Source organism: Medicago sativa, chromosome 3 (assembly GCF_051527215.1).
Source record: "Medicago sativa cultivar Bolivia chromosome 3, Bolivia_mono, whole genome shotgun sequence".
In the NCBI taxonomy this organism is placed as follows: domain Eukaryota; kingdom Viridiplantae; phylum Streptophyta; class Magnoliopsida; order Fabales; family Fabaceae; genus Medicago; species Medicago sativa.
Window position 1 is genome coordinate 20,657,215 of NC_140751.1, and position 19,008 is coordinate 20,676,222.

At 33.9% G+C, this 19,008-nt stretch overlaps 1 protein-coding gene across 1 annotated transcript; it reads right to left on the reverse strand.

Moving 5' to 3' along the window:
- Positions 1-1,099: 1,099 nt before the first annotated feature.
- Positions 1,100-2,841, reverse strand: LOC146936296 (F-box/LRR-repeat protein At4g14103-like). Its single transcript, XM_085749189.1, has 3 exons — positions 1,846-2,841; positions 1,525-1,737; positions 1,100-1,272 (listed from the first exon to the last, which is right to left on the reverse strand). The coding sequence occupies exons 1-3, from the start codon at positions 2,839-2,841 to the stop codon at positions 1,195-1,197; spliced, it is 1,287 nt and encodes a 428-aa protein (XP_085605315.1). The 3' UTR covers positions 1,100-1,194.
- Positions 2,842-19,008: the final 16,167 nt, after the last annotated feature.

The following is a 19,008-nucleotide window of genomic DNA, read 5'->3' on the forward strand; positions in this document are numbered from 1 at the left end:
AATTATGGGCCATATGATTCTTGTATTTTTGAAGTGGGGTTTTTAGCTATATTTTGCATTACCTTGTGTTAATTTCTATACTCTTGTTATAGTGTTTCTCTTGCTTTACTTTTACCATATTACACCTTATGCTACTAACAATTTCATTGTGTTTCATTCATTTCATAAGCATTTTATCCTCCCTCTTACATTCTTAGCCCTTATTTTCTTGCACTTTACAATTTATACCAAGACTTAGAAGGTAAAGACTTAGGAATTTTGTAAATTCCTCCATGCTTTTAAATTCTTGCAAGACCATAGCATGTATCTAGGCCAATGATGTAAAGGACAATGGACTCTAATGATGTACACCGACACAAGCACAGACACATGCACACACATCACATAGATATTTTTAGATGTATGTTTAGGATATGTATGCTTAGATGTATGTTTAGGAGATTTGAAACTTAGAAAAAACTCTCTTTTCCAAAAAAAACATGAACAACATCACTCAAATCATTTTCTAAACAAACTTTGGGATCAAAATCCCATTGATTTTCCTTTCATTTTCTTAAACAAAATCTTAATGAATTTTAACCATACTTAGACTTCTTTTGCAAAATCACTAATTCAACCTCACAATTTCACAATCTTATGCCCTTGAGGCCTCTCAATCTCCATTCTTCAAATTTCAATTTTCAAACTTAAAATCAACCAACAAAAACAAAAACATTTTTGGAAGAGAACTACGGTGGATTTGATCCCTTAAACGGGTACGTAGGCAAGGAACAAAATTCCTTCAATTCAAATAAAATAAAAATTCAAACACATTCTTCTCCCTCCAATTCTTCACTTAGAATACTCTTAGGCTTAATATTCTCTTTCAAAATGGAATTTAAAATTAAAGCGCGCGCGTAGAAATTAAAGACGGTTCCTATAGGGTACTATAGTCGTTATGGGTGCCTAACACCTTCCCGTAACGAAAACAACTCCCGGACCTCGATTCTCAAGGGTTTTGCTTACTTTTTCCCTTCCCAAGAAAAATGAGATATCACTGGTTAAAAAGGTTCAAACTTAATCAATGTTTGACACCCGAAAACCAAGATAAAACACTACAATATAGTAGAATGCAGGAAAATAAATAAATTTTAAGCATGTTATCTAGAAAGTAGAAAGATGTCTCCACACTTAAAGGATTCTCTTGATTCCAATCTATTGACAAAACTTATGCATATAAAATTCCCCTTGCTTTTGTAATCTCCACCGCGCCTTTTTTGCAAAACCCAGCATCTACAAGTTTCAACTGAAAAGGTAACACCATTAAGAACTTGTATTAACATCCACACAAATTCAGATTACAAGCCTTATATGAACTCGAACAAGTAGGTCATTTTCATTTTACTAGACAAGTACAACATCAAGAAAAATGGAAGCCAATCTAAAAACAAAGGAAGCAAAAAACCAAAGTGAAAACAAGTTCTATTTCAAAAGTTGAAAGCAAATTCCACCTTAAGCATCATTATCTATGATGGTAATCTTTGCTAACGGTGAGTTTTGAAGCAAAAATTCCACTACTCCATCAGGTATTAATTTATCTTTCTTCAAACGAATTCTGGCACCTTCTTTCTTGACCTTGCGACATCTCAGTGTCGTGTATAACCCAGGTGTAAGCGGTTTCATTTCTACTTGTAGTGACTCCAAGTTACACAAGGAAGTTAGTTTAACCTTGAACAAATCAGGAACAAAGGAGAGAACCTATTGAATGAAAGTTGGATAGTTATACATTTCAGACAAAATTTATATATAAAGAAACTAAAATACAAGCAAAAGAAGAACAAAATATAAATATATCGGCTTCAAAACCTGAAGAGTATTAGAAGAGACTGTTAATGATTTGATATTAGCAAGCTCGAGCAGCCAGTTGAGTAGGGTTGCAGAATCCTCTTCGACCCGGCTGATGTCTTCTGCATCAATGTATAAGTTGGTAACAGAACAAGGATGACTTACACATAGTTGTTGATCCAGAATACCAGTAAAAGCAAAGTTAGAAAGACTTGGAGTAGATAACTCGAGTTTACATATGTATTTATAAATATAATTATATCCATGCATAGTTAAGTTGACAAGGGTTGTATTTGATATGCAAAGAATTTGTGCATCCAGAACTCTACAGTGTCGAATGATCAAAGTATTCAGTTTGTTCAAGGACGAGAAGGGTTCAATGCAACCATTATTGTCAGAGTGAAAGTAGAAGCCTTCTAGAGTCAACGTGGTTAATGCTGGTAAATTCAGAGAACTTGGAAATAATATTTTCCGATGTTGAATACCATAGTGAATAGAAATGTCAAGAGACGTTAAAGTTTGAGATGAAAATAAGCAAGACTGAAGTTGTTGAATATCACAACTGACAGAGATTTGTAATCGCTGGACACTGTGTGAAACAGCGTAATTTACCATGCTTTTGAGTATGTCAGGGTTCAGGAAATTCTGTGGGCGGTAAAATTCTAGAGTGTGGAGGGCGGTTAAATCATCACGAAGAGACAAAATTTGAGACAGGAATTTGATGAAACTATCGAAAGAGCTAAAGCGGGCGGAACTTAATCTAAGGGTTGAAAGATGGTTTGGGAGACGCTTCCATCGTTTGGAGAGTATGCAAGTTTGAAAAGCGTCTTTGGCGTCCAAAACGGAGAGAATGTGATGGAGAATGTGATCTGGTAAATCAGAGAGTCTGTCTTCCTTGTTTTCAATATTCGTGATAGGGTTTGTTGTTTTTCTCTCTGTTTTTCTCTCTGGAGAGAAGCAGAGTGATGGGAAACGCAAATAATTGAAAAAGGAAAAGTGTTTCTGAGTGTGAGGCATGATGACGATGATTAGGGTTTTGTTAGGTAAGCGTAATGCTTGATATTACGAAAACTTTCATCACAAATGCTTCGCGACTGCACAATACAAGCTGCCGATGTAAAACTATTTGAACACTTCAAAAACCAAACAAACTAAATAAATATTTCAACTTCACCCTAATATTTCTCTATTTAGGCACTACAAGAAATCAATCGTATACCGACGAAACTTTCCGAGGAAGAAGTTATTCCTCGCAAAAAAAATGTTTTTCCGAGGAACATTTTCCTCGTTATACCGGTGTCAGGAATCTCTGCACATGCACGGTTTTTTATGTCATTTTTCGAGGAAAGTCCGAGGAACTTTTTCCTCACAATGCAATAGCAGTGACATGTGGCCGGAGCACGCGTTTTTAAGCTGCATTCCGAGGAAGATGTTCCTCGCTAAAACTTGCAGCAGCAACTTTTCAGAGCAGCATGTCAATCAACACTGCTCAATATATTTTTCTTTTTCTTTATTCTAATTTTTTAACTTGGTTTTCTTGCTTTTCTTTAGAAACAATAAGTACACTCTTTCCTCTCAAAAAAAGAATCAGTACTCTCTCTTCTTCCACATAACCCTTTTCTTCCATTTAACCCAAATCAAGCGTCAAAACTTAAGGCAAAGAAACCCAAATCTCTGTATCAAAGGTTCTTCCAAATCCATCGAAGGTTCTGCTCCAAACAAACCAAAATTCGAAATCCTTCTCAAAGCCCAAATCCATCGAAACCCTCTCATACCTAAACCCTTCATTCCGGTTCTTGAAGATTTGGATTGGTAAATTACTAAATCTTTGTTCCTCCAGATTTATTTCATCTGGTTTTGGGTTTTTTTTTTATATTGAGAAAGAATGAAACTGTTTCTGGATTTATTTCATCTGGATTTATGTCTTTTTTATTGTGGGTTGTTGTTTTTGATTTTGCAACAAAAAAAAAAGACTTCTATAATGATTTACCGAGTATAAAACTAACAAAAGTTAATGATTTCTATAATGTCTTTCTGAATTTGTCTTTCTAAACTCAAATAATGATTTATAGATTTAGGTTTTTGTAACGCCCATATAAAGTGTCTAGAATTTTTACAGAGCGTTAAAATTTCGTACTGGACACATTAAATTACAATACATAAATTATGTCTGACAATCTGATAATATACATATATCTCAGAATTCCTGTCAAAATACACCAAAGTTGATACATATACATATTAACTGGATAATATTAGTACTGACTGTCAAACACATAATATTATACATATCTGATACATAAGCTGACATAATGTCTAGATCTACACCACACTCTGACATATTCAGGGACATAAATATATACATATATACATCATCAAAGAAGCTCAAACTCAATCTGTAATCTTCTCTTTACCTTTCCTGCTAGATGTTTGAGCACCTGAAAAAAAATTAAAATGGAAAGGGATGAGACATATTGTCTCAGTGAGCTCCACCTATCCTAGGCTGGAGACAATCTTTGGGGATACCTATGATTGTCCTCTGTCTAAATTCAACCTCTCTGAGGTCTATACATCTTTGACATGTAATTCTATAATAATATCATAACTGAATATTTAATCACGTTAATTTTCTTTTACGTTAGTAAGTTAGCGTTGAACAAACAATATTATCTGAGTTGATTTTACGAATAAACCCAGGTGGAGTAACCCCGGAATTTATTCCTCTGATAACCGGTATATATATTTCCAACTGACGGGAAATCCAACTGACGGGAATACCGGACTCCTCTGATTACTGTGGGGTCATCCTCACGGATAGTGCCCGTTCCAACTGGCGGGAACCTTTCGTATCCAACTGGCTGGATAGCGAAAGCCACAATTTAATAATTCAATTAATATCATGTCTGATAAAGAGGCTTAAATTCTCGTCTCTAACTGAAAAGTGTTAATAAATATTCTCTTCTCTAGAATGGTAATTTACCCGGGTTAGTGACTTACCCATACTATTATTCATGGCTAATTTACTCTAAACAAATCTCTTACACCATTAAATACTCATTATGGTAGTATATGGTTGGAGGACATTTTACACATTTCGGCTACATATTTGATAAAATGAGTGTTAAAATTCTTAACCAAACTAAAAGTCATTATTCCCATAAAGTTTCATTTACACTATCCAAGAATTGTGTCAAAGTTATAAAAATCCAACAAATTTACTTTCCAGAGCACTAGCCGAAATTGTGCAGACATACACTAAAACTTATCAAATTATCCTTCCTCCAATTTCAACACTACCATAAACATATTTAACATCATAAGAGCTATTTTTAGAGTATACTAGCAAGGGGAATTAACCTAATGTTATAACATCACTAATTATGTCCTAATGTATCAAAATCATACATTATCATTCTAAAGGCATAATTAAACTACCCAAAGGGAAGTTTTACTAACTAAAGGAACTCACAATCTTGTGGAGGTTCCTCTTGAACACTTTGTGGCAAAATGTCCAACTCCAAGCCACTAGCTAAATTCCTTCTTCCTCCAATTGCTCCTATAATCACCAAACATGTTAAAATCACAATACCCATAACATTTTGAACACATTAAAAGCATGAAAGTGGAACAATCTCACAAAATACATTTTTTTTCCCAAATTGAAGAAAGAGGGGCGGCCTACAAAGATCAAATGAAAGGGAACCAATTTTGTTGCTTACCTTGCTCTTAAAACATTATGGGTATCTCAAACAACAAGATTTTCTAGCAATTACCCATGAATTTTGGAGTCAAAATGGAAGATTGAAAATATGAGGAAAGGGGCGGTTTGTTTGAATTAAAAGGGAGGGATAGATTTTTGCTTTCTAATCACTTGAATAACACTACTAGGAAGCAATATGCATGGCTTTTGTGATGTTTATTGATAGTTTGAAGCATTTTGAAGATGATGAAAGATTGGTGAGAAAGAGGGAGCCGATGGTATATAGAGAGAAGGGTAGAGAAATGGTGTTGTTTTAGAGAGAGAAAGGAGTTAGAATTATGTAGAAGCTTGTGGAAATGATTTTTATAAAATGAATTTTGGTTGGCAAATACCCATTTTGCCCCTGCTTAAAAAAAATCTTCATAGACAATTTGAAAAATAGCTGACACAAATACGTGACATATGACAATGTTGTTAAGCGGGATATTACACTCTACCCCCCTTAAGAAAATTTCGTCCCCGAAATTTAGAGTTTACCTGAGAATAGATGCGGATAATGCTCTCGCATTTCGGATTCCAATTCCCATGTAGCTTCACCATCAGGAGAACCTTTCCATATTACTTTAACAATGGGAATAACTTTGTTTCTTAGAGTTTTGACATCCCAATCAACAATTTGCTCCGGCTCAGGTTGGAATGTCAAATCAGACTTTAAATCTATAATCTCTAATTCAACTGGCTGAAAAGGATTTGGAATGAATTTTCGTAACTGAGAGACATGGAACACATCATGTAGTCCTGACATAGCTGGAGGTAATGCTAACTGATAAGCTGCTGGACCGATACGTCTGAGTATCTGAAAAGGCCCAATATATCGTGGACTAAGTTTCTTTATTCTGAATATTCCTCGCAAACCCAACTTAGGTGTAACTTTCAAGAATACATGATCTCCCTCATTGAACTCTAAAGGTCTCCGCCGCTTATCTGCATAACTCTTCTGACGACTTTGCGCCGCTTTCATCTTTTCTTGAATGGACTTAACCTTTAAAGTTGTCTCTTGAATGATTTCTGGCCCTAAAATACCTTTATCTCCAACTTCAGCCTAACACAATGGAGTTCTACATTTTCTGCCATATAATGCCTCATATGGTGCCATTCCTATGCTGGAGTGATAACTGTTGTTATAGGAAAATTCAATCAATGGTAAATGATTACTCCAATTTCCATCATCCTCTAAAATGCAAGCACATAACATATCTTCCAGAGTCTGGATAGTTCTCTCGGATTGACCATCCGTCTGAGGATGATGAGATGTACTCAATCTCAACCGGGTTCCTAAAGCTCTTTGAAAAGCTTTCCAAAAGTGTGAAGTAAAAATGGGATCTCTGTCTGATACGATACTAACTGGAACACCATGCAGCTTAACAATCTCTGAGATAAATAACTCTGCATACTGAGATGTCTTATAAGTGGATCTAACCGGCAAGAAATGAGCTGATTTGGTTAACCTGTCAACAATCACCCAAATTGAGTCATGTCCTCTCTGTGTCCGAGGTAATCCACTTACAAAGTCCATAGTTATATGCTCCCATTTCCACTGTGGAATTTCTAATGGTTCAAGTAACCCAGCTGGTCTCTGATGTTCAATTTTAACCTGTTGACAAATAATACATCTTGCTACAAATCCTGCAACATCAGTTTTCATGTGAGGCCACCAGTAATTTTGCTTCAAATCATGATACATCTTTGTAGCACCTGGATGAATTGAGAAATTGCTGTTATGAGCTTCTTCTAAAATTAACCTCTTCAGTCCAGCATCATTTGGTACACAAATTCTGCCTTCAAACAACATAACTCCATCTGATGCCATAGTGAATTCTGGATGTCCCATTCTTCGTTGAAGTTCCATATCTTCACATTGTGCTTGTGCAATTCGGGATCTTAAGTCACAAGAAATTTCTAATTTATGTAACCAAGTGCCTCCATTGACTTCTATGACTTCGAGATTTAAATCTCTGAATTTCTCATACAATTTACATGTGTGCATCATCACATCCGCCTTAACTAAAGCTTTTCTACTCAATGCATCAGCTACTACATTAGCTTTTCCTGGATGATATTTTATATCAAAATCAAAATCTTTCAAATATTCCATCCACCTTCTCTGTCTCATGTTTAAATCTCGCTGATCAAACAAGTACTTCAAGCTCTTATGGTCGCTAAATAAATCAAATGGTGCGCCATACAAGTGATGCCTCCACACTTTCAAAGCGAAGACTATAGCTGCTAATTCCAGATCATGGGTAGGATAGTTTTCTTCATGGGGTTTAAGTTGTCTGGAAGAATAAGCTATCACATTCTGATCTTGCATAAGTACACAACCAAGTCCCTTGGAGGATGCGTCACAGAAAACGGTGTATCTCTTGTCAGGATCAGGAATAGCTAACACTGGTGCTCTGGTTAATTTTTCCTTCAAGGTTCTGAAACTTTCCTCACATTCTTCGTCCTAAATAAAAGGTACATCCTTTCTGGTAAGACGTGTCAGAGGTAATGCAATCTGAGAAAACTTCATAATAAACCTCCGATAATAACCTGCTAAACCCAGAAAACTTCTAACTTCTGCAACATTTTTAGGCCTAGCCCCATTCTGAACAGCATCAACCTTTGACTGATCCACTGATATTCCTCCTTGAGAAATGACATGCCCCAAAATTTTAACTTCAGATAGCCAAAATTCACACTTGCTGAATTTGGCATACAACTGCTTTTCTCGAAGAACATCTAAAACTATTCTCAAGTGATGAGCATGTTCCTGAGGATTCTTGGAATAAACCAGGATGTCATCAATGAAAACAACAACAAACTGATCCAAGTATGGTTGGAAAATTCTGTTCATATAATCCATAAACACTGCTGGGGCATTAGTCACACCAAAAGGCATGACCAAAAATTCATAATGTCCATATCGTGTTCTAAAAGCTGTCTTGGAAACATCTGATGATTTGATACGGATTTGATGATAACCTAATCTGAGATCAATCTTAGAAAATACTGCTGCTCCTTTAAGTTGATCTAATAAGTCATCAATTCTTGGAAGTGGATACTTGTTCTTGATTGTCACTTTATTCAGTTGACGGTAGTCGATACATAACCTCATACTACCATCCTTCTTCTTAACTAATAAGACTGGTGCGCCCCAAGGGGACACACTGGGCCTGATAAAGTGCTTCTGAATGAGTTCTTCCAATTGAGACTTTAATTCTTTAAGTTCTGAAGGAGACATTCTATATGGTGCCACTGACATGGGTTCAGCTCCCGGAATGAGATCAATAGAAAATTCAACTTCTCTTTCTGGAGGTAAATTAGTGATGTCAGGAGGAAAAACATCAAGATACTCATTAACAATTGGAATATCATGGGGACTCAATTCTGGTTCTGATGTCACGGTGAGCATGATATAGAATTTCTTATCATTAGCACAAATGAACTGGAGCATCTGATGAGTGTGATTAATTAATTCTGATAACGCTACTCCCTCGGCCGTATAATTAGTAGGCATGTAAATACTTTTCTCTGAGCATCCAATATATACATTGTTTGCTGAAAGCCAATCCATGCCTAAAATCACATCAAGTTGCTTCATTGGAAGACACACAAGATCTATATAGTACGTCTTATTTGACACGGTGATAGGACAATTCTGACAAACATAGTTAGCTACAATTCCACCATCTGTAGCAGTGGTTACGGTCATAGGAGGAATTAATGGTGACAAGGGTAATTGCAAGGTCTCTATACACTTTAAAGAAATAAAAGAACAAGTTGCACCACAATCAAAAAGTACTCTAACTGGATTTTGACCAATATGACACATACCCGCAATCAAATCTGTGTTCGCCTTAGCTTTCCTGCCATCTAAAGAATACACTCGACCCCTGCTGGTAGTAATACCTTCATTAGTGCCTTTTCTACGCTTTTCCGGGCATTCATTAGCAAGATGTCCTGGTTGCTTACATGCATAGCAAACTCCGGTACCAAACATACATTCTCCTTTGTGAGCTCTTCCACAATTTTTGCAAATAGGATTGGTTCTGGGAAAATTGGGTTATTTTCCCCTATGTGGAGAACCTTTAGGCTTCAACTTATCTCGGTGCTTGTCTTGAAATCTGTCTTTCCTCTTTTCATAAGCCATTGCTCTCTCTCTAGCTGTCTTTTCAATTCCCATTTCGGCAGTCAAGCTATCATGAACCAATTCATCAAAACTTGTGTTTTTCTGCAAACTCACAATCGTATCAATTTCACCTCTCAAACCACGCCTGTATTGATTTATCTTCCAAGTGTCTGTTTCTGCACACTCGTTGTAACCAGAGTAGTAAGACAATTCTTCAAACTTCTTTGTAAATTCAGTGACTGACATACTTCCCTGTTTGAGTTCCAGAAACTCTCTTTCCTTCTGAGCCCGGTAGTACGATGGTACATACTTTTCTAGCATGGCTTCTTTGAAAGTAGCCCATGTGATCTCTACACCATTAGTTTGCATTCGGCGCTGAGCAAATTCCCACCATTCTTCTGCTGCGTCTCTGAATTGGTGAGTGGCATACATTACTTTCTCAGCATCAGTACATTCTGCCATCCGGAAAATTTTCTCCATTTGTTTCAGCCACCTTTTAGCTTCTTGAGGTTCTCCATATCCGTTGAATTCGGGAGGATGATGTCTGTTATACTCTCGAAAGACCGGATTACCAACAGTTGGTGGTGGAGGAGGGGGTTGCTGAAAGACTGGACCCTGATGCATCATTTCAGCCCACTGCTGCTGAGCTTGGGCTTGCTGCTGAATTTGTTGTTGCATTAGCTGCATCATTTGTTGATGTTGTTGAGCATTCTGAGCTTGTTGCTCCTGATAATCTGTTGCATTGCCTGATGCTGTTGCATCATCTGAGCCCACATATAAGCCGCAGGATCCACACCTTCATCAGCAGCTTGATTAGAACCAGTCCTTGCTGAACCTCTTCGTCTTCCGGACATTTTGCCCTAACTGTCACATACAAGTCAAGTTGATCAGGCTCAACCAGATATAACAATTAGTATAAATATCCTGGATACAAATGATTCATATACTTGGATTGTATTTTAATGACCCAAGGCACGGTCTGAATCGACCAGCTCTGATACCAAATTGTAACGCCCATATAAAGTGTCTAGAATTTTTACAGAGCGTTAAAATTTCGTACTGGACACATTAAATTACAATACATAAATTATGTCTGACAATCTGATAATATACATATATCTCAGAATTCCTGTCAAAATACACCAGAGTTGATACATATACATATTAACTGGATAATATTAGTACTGACTGTCAAACACATAATATTATACATATCTGATACATAAGCTGACATAATGTCTAGATCTACACCACACTCTGACATATTCAGGGACATAAATATATACATATATACATCATCAAAGAAGCTCAAACTCAATCTGTAATCTTCTCTTTACCTTTCCTGCAAGATGTTTGAGCACCTGAAAAAAAATTAAAATGGAAAGGGATGAGACATATTGTCTCAGTGAGCTCCACCTATCCTAGGCTGGAGACAATCTTTGGGGATACCTATGATTGTCCTCTGTCTAAATTCAACCTCTCTGAGGTCTATACATCTTTGACATGTAATTCTATAATAATATCATAACTGAATATTTAATCACGTTAATTTTCTTTTACGTTAGTAAGTTAGCGTTGAACAAACAATATTATCTGAGTTGATTTTACGAATAAACCCAGGTGGAGTAACCCCAAATTTAATTGAAAGTGATAGTGAAATATATGGGGACATAGAAGCTATACCAATGTAACCCCACAACCTTAAAGAAAAAAAAAGGAAGTCACATGTGATGTGCCGGACTCAATAAGGCAAGACCAACTTACCTAATCAAATCATTACTAATCCATGCTATTCATAGGAAACATTGCTCACAACTCACCAATTTGATTGGCACATTATTCTTTACCTTTTTGGAAATCATACCCTACCAATAATAATCATGTGTATATACTTGTAGATTATAGATAGATTATAATAACCTCAAATTTAGCACTAGATGATTATATGCAAAGGTTGAATCTAAACCAATATTAGAATTGGCTTTATATCCAATCAAAACCGTAAAAGTAATAACGATGGATTAAATAGAGAGAAAGGGTAAAGGAACAATAGGCTATATATAGTTTCAAAAAAGCATATCAGATTGTGTAATATAGAAACAAAAAGAAAAGAATCTTGATGAAGGCCTACTCAAGTGCATGGCCTTGGGGGGAAAATGAAATTTTACTTTATCTTTTGCTTTTTTAAGGTTGTGAAGTGAAATAGAAATCATGGGATAATTTACCATGCTTGCATTTGAAGTAAAGCGGATGCAAATAAATTTGAATCCATTATTTTTTTTTTTCTTCTTTACTGGATAAATGAAATGACAGTAACCATTGAAAATTCACATACTTAAGTGGGGGAACGAAGTTCGAACTTCGATCATGACGTCCGACTTAAATCTTTTAGAATTTTTATTAGTTAAGATTTGTTGACAAATCCATTCGTTTTTTTTGTTGGTGAAATAGTGCATCGACTAAAAATTTACCTCTTAAAATGAATAAGTTGAGTGTTCGAGGTTTAAACACTGACCCTTACATATATTATACAATATCCCTATATCAACTGAGTTATTTTCACGAAGACACTATTTTATTCACCTTCTTTCACTTTAATTGTTTGATTAATGGTACTATGACTTAGTTTATAATCTTAATTAGAGATATTTATATGACCTAATTTTTCAATTGATTAGTTTTTTCTTTGGTTGATTTTTTATAACATTTTTTTAGGGGATTTTTTATGACCTATTAAAAGGTCTTATATTGCTGGACCAAAAAAAGGTCTTATATTTACGAAATAAATTACATGGATGTCAAACTTTCTAAAACGTTAGATTATTATTTATGTTATATAAATAAATTAGATTTAAAATTTATAAAACTCGATCCCACCTATATATTTTCATCCTTAATGGATTTTAAGCAGACTAGCTAAATTAGACATTCAAAATAAAGGTCATAACTAAAAATTAAAGTCTGAAAAATAACAAGCAACTCTTTGAGGCCCTTGAATTTTTCTGATATGGTATGTCTATTTAAGTAAAGTCTTGTTTGGCTCATCCCAGCTATATTTATCTATACTAGACTTTAACCCGTGCGATGCACGGGTTTTGTATATAAATATCATATTGATTGTACATTCAATACCATGTTATGAAACGACTTCAAAATTCAACAACAAAAAAATGCAAAAATTACACTAATTTAAGTTATTAACTTTATTTTCTTACCAAATAATATTACCAGGTTGTGTTCTTGAATTTCTTTTTTCTCAATCTTCATATTTGATTACATTCATGTTAAAAGAACAACTAAAATAAACTAATTGAAAATAGTAAACATGTTTGAAAAGTCAAAGGGAGAAATCAAAGTAATGTTATAATCTAGTGTAGTGATTTTTGAAAATAAAAAGTCAGAATAAATAACTTCAAATAATATAATATATGACAAACAAAGAGGCTGACAAAATTACACTAAAAAATGAAGTTTCTAATGACAAAATTATCATCAGAATCAGTCAAATTATCAACAATTTTAAAAATGCAACTTTAATATCGTAACACGTAATAAGAATACACCAAGAAACTGATCCTAACCGCAAGGGCCGTTAATTCTATAAAAATGAAAAGGAAAATGAACTTTTATGTGGTAACTGAAAGAAGAAGAAATATGAATAGGAACTTTTATGTGTTAAACGACAGAAAATAATAACATCATCAACAACAAATATAATAATAATAATAATAATAATAATAATAATAATAATAATAATAATAATAATAATAATAATAATAATAATAATAATAATAATAATAATAATAATAATAATAATAATAATAAATACTGCCATCAATAAAGGAACCATTAAGCATGAAAAGAAATTGTTATCAGAAAAGGAACCGCTAGGGTGTTTGCGTCTTTTAAAAAATGTTTTAGTACGGTATATCAATTTTGGAAGCAACAATATTTCAAACAAAAAGGAAGTGGCTTAGTGGTGAGAGTTCCAATGTGTAGCCAAAATGGTACCCGGTTCGAATCCCGCCAAAAAGGGCGGGATTAGGGTTAGGTCAGACTGTCTAACATTTATATATACTACGCACGGGTCATATTCACTGTAAAATATAGTCTGTATTGTATAAAGTATATATAGAAATGAAATAAAAAGTTGATGTTAAATAAGGTCTAAAGTATATATAGAAATGAAATAAAAAGTTGATGTTAAATAAGGTCTCCAATTTTTATTTATATTTTAAAATTTTACTTGATAAAAAGATCTTATTAATTTTGGTTAAATTTAAAGGTCTCGTATTTGAAAATTTCTGCTCTCCGTTGTACTTTATTCCACATCAGTTATTATACAATCAAACTTGTTATTTCTTTAAATTTCTTTTTTGGAATAAGACAACAAATAAATTCATTAAGTTAAGGCACAATAGTATGAGTCTAATAGGTTTAGATCATACACCTTTTGCTCCGCGCATATTTGCAACTTTGAATTACACCAAATACTTAAAGCAACACCAATGTATCACAAATTATACATACATAATTAATAAACACTTATAGTATTCTTGTACAAAAACAAAAAAACACTTATAATATTTATTTGTCACTTGTACCATTGCTCTTATGTATTGCATGATCAGCACTTTTTTCATTCCTCATTGAGTATATCTTGTGCTACATTTATGCATAAACCAGTATACCCAACAGCTAAATTATCTTCCTTCCTACTTCAGTATTTTTAACTTCAACAAAGAAGCAAAAACCTCCATACATGTTTGCCAAATGCCTTGCAACAACAGTCCTGAAACTCCAATAATTGACGTATCTTTCTCTCGCAATATAAACCTCCAAAAATTGCATTAGTGAACGCACACATATATGACAATCATGAGATATTATTGCATTAGTAAACCTCCAAAAATCATGAAATTCAATATACATGATGTGGATTAGTTATGCAAAAATGAAGTCTCCCACATAAGATATAATGATTTTTATAAAGTTATCGTTTGCTGGACAGGTTGTTTGTAACAGAAATGCAGGATATCAAAACTGTAGTTTGTAATGCTTAGTAAGGGAGAAGACATTGGATTAACAGCTAAGTAGAAGAATTGTATTTATTTATAGAGCAATTCTAAAATACTTCATGCATATATTGCAAGCATTTGTGCAAAGAATAGATGGAAAAGAATAGATGAAAGACAATTTTAAAAAGACGGCTCAAAATTAAATACACCATAAAAAACAAAAAAATAGCACAACAATTATAATTAGCCTACAGTACGTTGCAAAATTTTATATATTCTTGCTTACATTTTTTTCCACCTTCCTCTTATTTTTGGGATTCATAAAAGTAGAGATCAATGATCTTTTGCCCTCTTTTGTAAAAAAAAAAGCAGAGATCAAAATTGTCAGTGAAATTTTATTGGAGACTAAAACCAAAAGTTTGAATATTTATAATCTAATGTTATCCGTGATTATTGTCATAGTATTATTCCCAACTCATCTTTTGTTATGTATCGATGACTCAATATTAATGGATGAAACATATAGTTTTGTTAAGAAACATGGACACCAAATAAAAGTTGCAGAACAATTTGAAGCAGTACATAAATTTCTCAACACATAAATATAAGTTGTATAACAAATAGCAATTTGAACCAAAGTGTCCTAAAATCTGCATAGCAAATAGCATAATTTGCATACCACAAAAGGACTGACATACAAAGGTTACTCTTTCAGCCCAAGGTGTATCCGTTACTGGAACAAACGAAAATTGTCATTAGTTTCACAATACCCTACTCACTGCTTAGCAACAGTATTAATAGAAATGACAAAGGACAGTCCTGAAGTATCAAGTATTAGAATTCATGTTACATATCTTCTCACTCAATAAGAGAAATCCTAGAAAGAAAAGAAACCTTAAAAATTGCAGTCCAATACTGAATCCTAAAAAAAGAAACTTACAAATATTATAAGATTTATAATTCAAATTTCAAAGTAAAAACATAATAGGGTTACAGAAAAAATCAGGACTAAAGATTTTTCAGTAAAATATAATATATTGAACGATGAAAACTTACACCTGTCGTGAGGAATTTATCAAGAAAGCATACATCCCGAATGTATAGCGAAGAAAACAGGGTCATTGGATGCTAAAATTGTTTTAAAACACACATAGCAGATGAAAAGGAATCAAGGTTGCTGCAATACAATTACGCCTGTCGCAAGGTTGTCGTGAAAACACAATTCGCGATATCTATAGGGTTAAAAAATCAGAAATCAACAAAAACTTGTAATCAACAATTAAACATCACCAAATAGGAATACAAACTTAAAATCAACACGAAAATCAAGTTAAAAACATAAAACTAATTGAAGCAAGAAAATTCAGGGATATCATAATCACGAAAATTACAGCATAACATCATCATAGATGTGGAATTAAGATCAAATATATAGTAGTATCTTCAATCCCTAATCAGGGATATCATAATCAAATTCAAACAAAGTTCTTAATTCACATAATTAAAAAGGGATTAAAATTAAACATTCGCAACCCACTTACACGATAGGTCTTCTACATCGAATAATCACCGTTCTGCCGCCGTCTTCGATCCATCAGATCTTCTGTTCAAGAAATCCAGTCAACTATCAAATGAAACAATGAAATTGAAGAAAGCGAAAGACGATTAAAGCAGAAAGAAAGAGGGAAATCAGAAATCAATTGGGTTGGCCATGGTAAGGGCAGTACGATCATGGAGAGGGAGAGAAGGAGAGAAATAGAGGTGTCATGGAATGAAGCTAGACAGATGAGAGTGATTCAAATAGGGGTGTCAGCGTGTGAGGGAAGCAGTATAGATGGTTGGCATAAAGGAGACGGCGAGAGAGAGGAAGTGAAGAGAGAATTTGGAAATACAGAAAAAGAAAATGAAATACAAAAAAAGAAGAAGAATTAGCGTGAGGGAAGAGGGAAGAGGGCTTTCGTGATATTATCTGTTTGGGAAATAGTAATTGGGGAATAGTAATTGTCAAATAAAAAATTAATAGGAAAGTAATGAAATGAAATTGATGCGATGCATTTTTTTAGATGTAATTTGTTACGGGTTAAATATGAAATAGTTGTTTCGGAAAACAGAAGAGATAAATATGAAATAGTTGTTTCGGAAAAATAGGGCTATAGATAAATATGAAATAGTTGTAGGGCCAATTTGTTTCGGAAGTAGAGATAAATATGAAATAGTTGTTTCGGAAAATAGAAGAGATAAATACGAAATAGTTGTTTCGGAAAATAGAAGAGATAAATATAATATGATCAATGGCTAAAATTGAATGGCGCCTAAATGCGCAAGATCCAATGGCTTAGAAAAGTGGAGGAAAAAATGGGGGGAAAATTAGGTTTAGGGTTAGCTTTACGGGTTAAGCTTTAGTAAATAAGATAGTTGTTTCGGAAAACAGAAGAGATAAATATGAAATAGTTGTTTCGGAAAAATAGGGCTATAGATAAATATGAAATAGTTGTAGGGCCAATTTGTTTCGGAAGTAGAGAAAAATATGAAATAGTTGTTTCGGAAAATAGAAGAGATAAATACGAAATAGTTGTTTCGGAAAATAGAAGAGATAAATATAATATGATCAATGGCTAAAATTGAATGGCGCCTAAATGCGCAAGATCCAATGGCTTAGAAAAGTGGAGGAAAAAATGGGGGGAAAAAAATTAGGTTTAGGGTTAGCTTTACGGGTTAAGCTTTAGTAAATAAGATGCATTATGCATCATAGATGGTCATGTGACACCCTCAACCCTAAAAATGTTTAAAATCTTAAATATAATAAAAAATACGAGTAAATTTGATACAAATTACAACAATATAATTTGAAATAAAAGAATCACAATTTAAGTGTGATAGAATCTAAACCTCAAATTGTCACTATAATAATCGGAATAAAATATAAACAAATATGGTGTTTGAAAAATTGATGTATATGAACTTAATTTTTAACCATATATACATTGACTTTTAAACTACCACTTTTACTTATATTTCGTTACGGGAGTAGTTCACTGCAAGTTATGCTATCTGATGTGATCATGTCCTATTGATCATTTTGTATCTACAACATGGAGATCTTCTTCAAATATCATCTCATCATCCACACAAACAAATATGGTGCAAGCATAGACATGAAAAACACAACGAAGTGAGTTATTATAACCAAAAACATAAAATAAAGAGTTACTAGTGTAAACATTGTAACATATAAACACTTCGAAAATAATCAACACATGGCATTACAATTAATATGCATCATGATGATGATTCAATATGCATGCAGGACATTGATGTCAATTTCGGTAAGTGTACATAATCGTACCAAGTGGTGAAACGATAAATAGAGTATCGTTCCTACATGGATTGTTTTTACGTTTATCGAGCAAGCAAATTTTAAATTAATTGGGAACTATATATATATATATATATATATACAAAAGAGTTAATATGATTTGGGTTCATTCGACACAAAAAAATAAAATCACAAATAATTAGGCTTAAAATTAAGTTTTTTTTTAAGGAAAGACTTAAAAGTTGAATGAAAAAGCACTTAGGACTCAAATCCCATTTTTACTCTTTTATTGTGATTACTTATTGATATATACTTATACAAATAAGAAAGAAAAAAAATAAGAAAAGAAACTGCTAATAGGTGCAGCCCAGTTTTTGAAATTAATATTTGTTTTTAATTAAGCGGGAAATTTGTGAAGTTATGCTAAATCATCATCTAAATCTAATCTAGATATATTAACTTCGATGAGCCGCTTCATTCAATTTTTTTAAGAAGTCAAACCAGCCCATCGAAATTGACAATGAAGAAAATCAAAGTGGGTCATTGTTTTATTCTCTTATCTATAAGTTGGATTCCGTTGTCTAGGATGCCGGTTTGTGGGATCTCATAGCGGGCCAATATAATTTTCTTGAAGAACTTAATGACGTTGGCTGCTGTGATCCTAGCTAGGGGCTCGACTTTGATCCATTTTGTACAATAGCTGATGGCAACGATTAGGAACTTTAGTTGGCTTGGTGCCTGGGGAAGGGCCCTAAAATGTACATGCCCCATTTTGATAAGGGCCACGATGATGTCAAATTGGTGAGTTCCGGGGGCTACATGAACGTCACCATGCCCTCTTACATTGTTCACATTTCTTAACAAATTCCATGGCATCGTCGGTCATGGTCGGCCAATAGTATCCTTCCCTGAGGACCTTCTTAGCTAAAGCTCTTCCTCGCAAGTGTCGTCCAGATATGCCCTCGTGAACTTCAACGAG

Coding starts and splice junctions, on each gene's coding strand:
- LOC146936296 (XM_085749189.1), bottom strand. CDS start 2,841: ATGCCTCACACTCAGAAACACTTTTCCTTTTTCAATTATTTGCGTTTC. Junction 1,738..1,845: donor TCTCTTCTAATACTCTTCAG/GTTTTGAAGCCG, acceptor TTCATTCAATAG/GTTCTCTCCTTTGTTCCTGA. Junction 1,273..1,524: donor TGCTTCAAAACTCACCGTTA/GCAAAGATTACC, acceptor TGAAACTTGTAG/ATGCTGGGTTTTGCAAAAAA.